Source organism: Equus asinus, chromosome 24 (assembly GCF_041296235.1).
Source record: "Equus asinus isolate D_3611 breed Donkey chromosome 24, EquAss-T2T_v2, whole genome shotgun sequence".
In the NCBI taxonomy this organism is placed as follows: domain Eukaryota; kingdom Metazoa; phylum Chordata; class Mammalia; order Perissodactyla; family Equidae; genus Equus; species Equus asinus.
Window position 1 is genome coordinate 21,662,710 of NC_091813.1, and position 8,133 is coordinate 21,670,842.

The 8,133-nt window shown below is 47.5% G+C and overlaps 1 protein-coding gene across 2 annotated transcripts; it reads right to left on the reverse strand.

Annotated features, from left to right (window-relative positions):
- Nucleotides 1–246: 246 nt before the first annotated feature.
- On the reverse strand, nt 247–7,230 carry TENT5A (terminal nucleotidyltransferase 5A). Of its 2 annotated transcripts, none has more exons than XM_014853113.3 (3): nt 6,869–7,230; nt 6,121–6,685; nt 247–5,015 (listed from the first exon to the last, which is right to left on the reverse strand). In XM_014853113.3, the coding sequence occupies exons 1-3, from the start codon at nt 6,886–6,888 to the stop codon at nt 4,239–4,241; spliced, it is 1,362 nt and encodes a 453-aa protein (XP_014708599.1). In that variant the 5' UTR covers nt 6,889–7,230; the 3' UTR covers nt 247–4,238. The 2 variants fall into 2 exon arrangements, with proteins under 2 accessions (XP_014708599.1, XP_014708600.1); XM_014853114.3 differs by having other exon boundaries at nt 6,924–7,224.
- Nucleotides 7,231–8,133: the final 903 nt, after the last annotated feature.

Below are 8,133 nucleotides of genomic sequence, written 5' to 3' on the forward strand. Positions count from 1 at the left end.
CTAAGTTAATACCCAGATAACAATTTTTGGCACCCCTTTAGCTAGATTCTTTTGGAGCTCATTGAGCCAATCAGAGATGGGCTGGCAGAAAGCTGGACGTTTTAACTTATTGTTCTCCAACTAGGAAGTTGCTGAAGGCTAGTCTTCTCCAAATACTGCCTTGTCTTTTCTCATGGACGTGGGCTGGGATTCAGAGGACACGGTCTTTTGCCAGTGCACACACCGAAGACAACAGACACAAATCAATAGAAAAAAATAACTTCTTTTTATTTACAAAAACCAAAAAAATCCAAATATTGGATGCTGTAAACAAAATTCACAATCTGTTCCCTCTAGCACTGATTCAAACACGTCAGTTTTTAAGAGTCCATTCTCCATCAACTCCTTTTCTGCCTGTGACACAGTCTAAAGTCAAAATATTCCAGAAGAGTGACCCAAGGTATAGCTTGCCGCAACAGGACGTCTCAGAGCAGGCAGTGGTTGGAGAGAGGGTGGAGGGAGAGACAGCCAGCGGGCAGGGCCTCCTCCATTCCGCAAGGCTTTGCAGCAAGTCTTGCCAAGTTACCTTGACATCTTCCAACTTTGTACTTTTACCATGTGCTTTGTTAGCAAGCCATTATTACAACAAAATAATACATAGAGATTCTTTCTCAGCACTGAAAAAGCTATGCTATAAGAAATCTTAAAGAAAGATTATACTCAGGTGCTATATACGAAATTACCTTTTTTTTGGCTTTTTGGTTTCATCTAACACACTTTGTCTTCAAACAACAAAAAAAGCTTATTTTGGAACTGCTGACGGCTTTCAACATAATACATTTCATTTACAAAATGGTTCATAATATTTATTTGACAAGCATTGCATTGAAAACAATTTTATGCACAGTAAAGCTACCGATGACAAGCAAACAGAAAGGGGTGGCAAAAACAGCAGGTTTACTTTCTTTGCACTTCCTCCTTGGCTTGGCTTACAGATTTCTTCCATTCTTGCATTTTGGGAGCCACGTTAAAATAGTCCACCCAGTTCCAAAGTGAGCAGATACTAGATCCCATTTCTGGAAAGGAAAAGTCCATCTTGATGTAGGACTTTTTGAGGCAACTAGATTTACTGACAATGAAGTAAACTGCTTAAAAGGGCACCGTCACAGGTTAAGTGTTCTCTGACATGCCAGACCGGACAGGAGAGAAGGGCATCGGAAGGTAAAACTTCTTCCTGTTTGAAGGTAACAGCACACTAGGCCAGGTAAACACACAGCAAACGAATCACAGGCACTCATCAGGAGTTGAGAGCTATTCTTGTCTCTGACCTATACACACGGCTCTCTCTCGTCAGACATTCAAAGTTTTAGGCCACACATCCACAAAGAGAGACATATATTCCACTGTTTGTTCAACTACATAGGCACAAGACTATAGTACATACAAAAGAGAAATAAATTATATAGGTCTTAAAGTAAATGCTGAAGGTTGTCTTGAGTACAGCCTGTTCTATCTGAATGCCAGGTGCTGGCACTTCCAACTATGCTACCAACCCTGGAGTAAGCAAGAAAAGAACATCAATAGTCTAGAAAATAAATGAAAAGGATATTGTCAAATAAGGCTCCTCCAAACAAAAATCTGTGTCATAAATTAACAGCAGGTAGTTGCTATGGCAGAGCCAGAGATCTCTGGATTCTTTATAAAATAGTGGACGACTCATTTGTAAAAAGTTATCATGAGAAGGAAGAAGGCAGATCACCAGCTGCTCCTACATTCCCAAGCATTTCATTAGTTTTCTTTTAGAAAACTTCGAGAAAGTTAAGTAGGCAGAGCTCTGGTTTCTGACAGCTAAGTATCAGGCTTAATCTGCAAATGGAATAATATTTCCTGGGAATTCACAACTAATATTTCAAACCCAGGGCTGGAGTGAGGGAGACTGAGCCAACATGGGAGAAGAAAGAGTTCCCTAGGAAACAGTGAGTGGCAGTACAGTAGCTGTTACAGCTTGGACAGAATTCACAGGGAAGCTGCTACAGCAAACCCATCAAGTTCCTGTTAAGGTTTCAAAAAAAAATGTGCAAAAGGTAGTTCAGATGGATTAATCTAGCACTGAGCATCCGAGTGATGCTCAGATAAGAAACAAACAAATTACACTGCCAATAGGATGATGCTATTTTCTTCCCCAATCCCTCTCACTGATGACAAAAATCTGGCTGGTTCTTCAGAGGAATTATCATAGTAAGCAGTCATCCACTAGAGTCGGGAGGCATTATGTGGCTGTTTCACAATACAAAGGGAAGGTTTTTAAGTGTTAGTTTTGTTTTTAACAAACGCATTTTCAGAGGCCAGTGTCCAAAGGAATTAAGGGCTGGGACAAGGGATGGTTTTAGGATTAATTAGCTGTCATTGAACTGAAATAGTAATGCTAGTTCATTTCACAAAGGTATAACTAGTCTCTCGGGAAAGAGAAAATAAAGTTGGATTTGATTCAATGCAAAGTGACTGAATTTAAAGTACAGTACTAAATATTTAAATGCAGTGTGACAACCAGATCAAAGATATTTCATATTGGCATGAATTTATAAAATTTTATATATAATATATATCTCATATATAAATTTTAAGCAATTGTGCAAATACTCTTTAAAAAGGGTCCTTTCACATTTACTAAATTCTAGTGGTCCTGGAATGCAGAATGCATTCAATAAAAAATTCATTTAATATTAATAAGTAGTGTTTAGATCATCAGAAATTCTTTTTTAGCAGTCAGGGATTTAAATAGACTATCATTGATCCATGAGCCACTGGATTACACGCCATGGAGGCATGTAAGTATTACAAAAAATTAAAGGGTTCAAATTGTCAAAATGGCAGTTTCACATAAAAAAAGAGTGCTCTGCCAAACAAATATTCTCCCATTTGTGGAATTCTATGGCTCACAAAAAGAAGGAAAAAAAAAAAACACTCACTAAAAATGTATAATCTCTGTTCTTCCTATCAAATATATTACTTGTTTTTCTCCTTCATTTGCTTTAAATTTTTTAGATGTGGGTTTTAATTCACCACTGCGATATGCCCACGTCTCCTGTCAACCTGTCAAAAACATAAAAGCACACACTATTTAAACATTTCCTATTTGCTACATTATTCTAGACCATAATCAATGTATTGTGTGTATATATACAGATTGCAAATATGTATATATACACACATAATATACACACACATACACATGTACCTATGATAAGATCACACCAACAATGTTAACTTTATACAAGTATTTGCCAAGAAAAAATAGGGCATTTCCTCCACCATTCACAAGCTTATGTGTTGTTTTATTTTCTTCTTGAGTCCCTGATAAAATAATCATTAAACCACAAAATTTTTCCACTTCAAATTTTCAGAAGGCAACAGGCACTTTGATGTATATTAGTGTGTAACAAATATAGTAACTCTTTATATATTCTACTATATCTCTTCTACTTGGGTATTTTTATCTGTTACATCTTTGGTCCTTGAGCATACATACTTTCTTTGCTACGGCTGTTTTTGCTTGCACTTTCACATTTGAAAAATGCGAGCTATGAACGCAGCTGGAAATAATGGATTGTGCCATCATAAGTTCTGCTGTTTGTTATGAGAACAGCACCAACCTACTACTGTTCATTAGGAGCAAGCCATTTCTGTCAGCACAACAGAAGAGTTCACAGAAAGCACTTGCTGCGAGCCTCAAATAGCAAGCCCCCTGCTGGAGTTCCCCTTCTTTCTGTGTTATTGTTACTATCTGAACTCCTGAATCGGTAATTAAGCTGGGGTGAGACCTTTCTGTTTTTCGCTCCGTATTTTCCCTTTTGTGAATTCTATCTCATAAGAAAGTCTCCACTAATTTTTTTTCCTATGGCAAAGCTATGGGAGCAGGTACTGCAAACCCATGTTGTCATCGAACATTTTTTCCCTTGTTATTTTAGGATAACATGGCTGCTTTTAGTAACAGGTCTCTTTTGTTTTAGGACAAAATCCAATTTGGTAGGAGGATCAGGTGGGAGAGCTGTAGGTGGGAAACGATCATTTCCAGATCATGCTCCCATACCTATGAAAAGATCCACAAGCTTTGCCAAGCTTAAAACCAGGAGCAGATCATCACTGCACAAAAAACATCCCTAATCAGGGCTGGGTCACTCAGCCTTTTTTTTTTTCTTTTTTGTTTTCCTCCTATCTTGTCTGAAATGGCTTCCCCACAGGACACTTTTAAATGATTCTTAATTGCAGGGTAGCCAAGTGGAGTATGTCTGCTGCTGGCATGTGAATACAGGCTGGACCTGTGCAATGTAGTAATTGCTAAAGTTGGCATCTGCTACATAGGGGGCCGGCTGGTAATAGCAAGTGACATTAGCCACGTTAGGGATGACATTTTGGTCAGCCAGAACCCGGATAGCCAGCATGGTGATGAGGTTTAAAGTCTGTCTTCTTTCATGTCCCATCAGGCACACCGTGCTTTCATTCACCACTCCGTGAAGCGTCATCAGATAGTCATACTTGCGGTCTTCCAACCCCACAAAGTGGTTCTGCAAATAGGACTCCAGTTTTCTCTGCTGCTCTCCAATGTCTGAGAAGTCGATGAAAAACCGGGAACACATGTACCTCTGCAGGGTCTTGATCTCATCAGAGGCGGGCCTAAAGCCCCTCACCAAGAGGTTGCAGTACTTAAGCAGGCCTCCCCCTCTGATTTCTTCTGGGTTCCTGGTGGCAATGATCTTGTTACAAAGGTGATCAAAAGCTTCGTGGAAATCGCCGTAGACACTTTCTCCAATTATTGTGGGGTGAAATGTTTCAGTCATCGGGTTCTCTGAACATTCGTAAAAGAGGAGCAGAGAGTCTAATTTGATTTGAAAAGAATCTACACTAAATTCAAACTGCCTCCGGAGGGAATCCACAAATTTCAGTTCCACATTTTTGCCACTGTTGTTCGACAGGGATATAAGACTCCATCGGTCAGAGTCATTGCACACTTTAACCATTTTCTGCACATAAGCTTCCTACAATTTAAAAGATAAAACAAGAAGATGAGCGAACCTAGAAAAAAATAATAAATAAATAAATACATCCTCTTCACAGCTGAGAATTATTTTGATCCGTCTCTTTTTTTGTTTTGTCAAGTTTCAGCAAAACACTACCTACAGACTTAAACAGTCTTCTGGAAACAGAAAAAAAAAATACCTTTAACGAGTAGTTCTACCGTCTGGGAAAGAGACTAGAAATAATAGTTTGAGGCTTTTGGCAGACGCAGCACAGTACCAAGAGGTTGTCATGTCTGACTTTTGATAGGTTATTTTTTGAAAACGGTCATATAGGTACAATATTCACACAATACTCAAAACACAAGAAGGCATACAGTGGAAAGTTAGTCTGCCTCTCACCCTTGTCCCTAGTCACCCAGTTACTCTCCCCCTGAGGCGACCCAGTGATCAGTATCTTGTACGCCCCACCAGGGGTACTCTGCAGTTGCAATCAAATATGAACTAAGTTAGGGCATTCCGGGAGGCTGAACCTTCAGACCATTTTAACTAATTAAATAAAACGCTCATTGAACCAAAGTGGGGAGGGAGGGGCACCCACCATACCCTTAACACAGGAATCAACCCGGAGAAGCTCCATATATATCCTAAACACACAGAATCAGCGGAATGCAGCTGAGAAGTCTACTCACATCTTCCAATACAATAAAAAGCCCGTTGACTAGGTTCTGCTTAAGGCTGCCGTTTTCCCAAAGACTCGATCATAGAATGACTCAGAAAAAATTATTTGCATCGTTTCATTCCTCAACGTATCAGAATCTACTCTGGGCAAGACGAAAGCAAGGAAAGCCAACAGTTAAATAATAAGGAGAAGGAAGTGAAGGGGGGGGCAGAAGAGGAAGCTGGAGAAGAGTTGTGGCGCTGAAGCACCAAGTAAACAGAAATGCTCAACACCGTCCACGCACCTTAGTCGACTCATTTAAAAACATCAAAACCAAAACAAATGAGCGCGCCCACACCCGTCACGGCCGCCCATCTGTGGCATCCATCCGCAGCCCCCCGCCCGGCGCGCACGGCCCGGCACGGGCGCGCGCCCAAGCCCCTCTCCCCACCTCGGGGGCTTTACCTTGAGCGTGAGTGGCGTGATCTTCTCCTTGTTCACCCCTTCGGGTAAGAAGTCCAACAGACAGTCCAGCACGACGTCCTTCACAGTCTGAAACTCCTCTTCCCCGCGCAGGTCGGCGCAGAAGATGAGGTCCAGGTCCTTGTAGCCCAGGCCGCTGTCCTGGTGCAGGACGTGGCTGGCGGCCGAGCCGTTGAGGCGCACGTCGCGGACGCCGATGCGCTTCTCCGCCAGGCGCCGCCGCACCACCTTCACGATCAGGCTGGGCTGCAGCTCGAGCGTGGGGAAGTTGCCGCGCCCGTGGATCGGGATGGTCTCGCTCAGGATGCCGTCCAGCCGCTGCACTTGCTCCCAGTTCAGCACGTTGCAGTGCGCCGTGGGGCTTTCGCAATAGTCCAGGCAGTGCCCCCCGAAGCCGCCGCCGCCGCCGCCGCCGAAGTCGCCGCCGCCGAAGTCGCCGCCCAGGGGGATGTAGGGGCCGCCGGCCAGCTCGTCCTCGGCCATAGCAAAGTACCCTTCGCCCTCCGCCATGAAGTGCCCGCCGAACACCACTTGGCCCTGGTCAGTCCTAAAAGAAAAAAGGGGGAAGGAGCGCGGTGAGGACGCGCGGCGGCGGACAGGGGCTCACGGAGGGAAGAGCGCGCTCCCTCCCCGGCTCGCCCCCGGACTGGGGGCTCCTCGGAGACTCTCCCTCCCCGGGCCCCCGCGGTCCCCAGCCGCGCGCGCCGCGCCCCGCAGAGCAGCCCCGCACCAAAAGTATCTCTGATGCATCTGGAAAGCGCAAGCGGGAGTCCCGTCTGTGTCACCTGGAGGCGGCCGCCCCTTCTAGGAGCGCAGCGAGCGAGGACCCGCAAGGCGGCAACACTTCCAGGAGCGGCGAGTGCGCTCCCGGCAGCGGCGAGCGACCTAGTCCTGCCCAGACCCCCGCGCCTGCGATGGCCGCTCCCGCCCCTCGCCCCCGCCCGCGCCGCTGCCGCCTCAGCTGCCGTGGCCCCGGAGGTGGCGGCTCCTGCTGCCGCGGCCGCCGCCGCTCACGCTCCCGTCTCTGGAGCCTTAGCAGTTGTGCGGGGAAAGGGCTTCAGTACTTTTTTTATACCGGGCCTCTCTGCGCTTCCGGGGCCCCGCCGCGGCGCGCTCGCCACACCCTCCTCATCTGCATAGGGCGCCGCCCCCCGGCCCGCCGCCGAGCCGGCTGTGCTGCGCGCCGCGGGGCGAGCGGGCCCGGGCGAGCGCGGCCGGCCGGGGCTGCGTGTCTGCGTGTGGGTGCCCTCATACGTGTGTTTGATTCGTGCAGGCGCCCCCGCCCCCGCCTCCGCCTCTTTTCTTTTTCCGCAACTTAAAATGCTGAAGAGTCAGAAGTGGCCCTGGGAACCGGATCACGACTAAAATCACTCAACTGCAGAAACTTCCCCAACATAAAATCCTCGCCGGAGACAGCGCGTCCTCAGAGCTTCCCGCTGGGGCTCGGGAGGTTCTGCACGGCCCCCCCTTAAACCGGGTGTCCGCGCGCCCTTTACTCCATTCACGAGCCCGGGCCCGGCGTGAACTGAGGTCACTCGTTCACGTGAACCCGTCTCCGCGCGTGAGCAGAAGGGCTCGTGATAACTGGCTTTCGATTCTCGAAACCTCTGCGAGTGCCGGGGAGCGGGGGGAGCCGGCGGAGCGGCGGGGCGGGGCGCGCGCGGGCGGGCGGAAGGCCGGCTCGTGCGCACAGGCGGCGGGGGCGGCCCAGGGCCGGGGCCGGAGCGAGGCGCGGGGAGCGCGGCCGCCGTGTCGCCAAAGAGCCGCGGGGGTCCGGACGCCCGGCGCCTTCTCACGGAGACCCGAAGGCGCGGGCGCGCGCGTCACCCTGCGCGAAGGTTCGCCTTTTCAAGTGTTCCCATGCCAGCGGGAAATTCTTTCGTTTTCCACCAAACGTTAAAGTACCAGCTTAAAGGATGGAAGAGTTTCCCCCCAGCTTCAGTCGTTGGGGCAGAGCGACGGGTGCGCATGGTCCCCCGGCGCCCCAGCGCTCGC

Excerpts from the sequence above, each read along its gene's own strand:
- TENT5A (XM_014853113.3), bottom strand. The coding sequence starts at position 6,888 with ATGCATCAGAGATACTTTTG. Across the intron at positions 6,686-6,868 it reads ATGCATCAGAGATACTTTTG|GACTGACCAGGGCCAAGTGG; the intron begins GTGCGGGGCTGC and ends TTTTTCTTTTAG. Across the intron at positions 5,016-6,120 it reads TCACGCCACTCACGCTCAAG|GAAGCTTATGTGCAGAAAAT; the intron begins GTAAAGCCCCCG and ends TTTAAATTGTAG.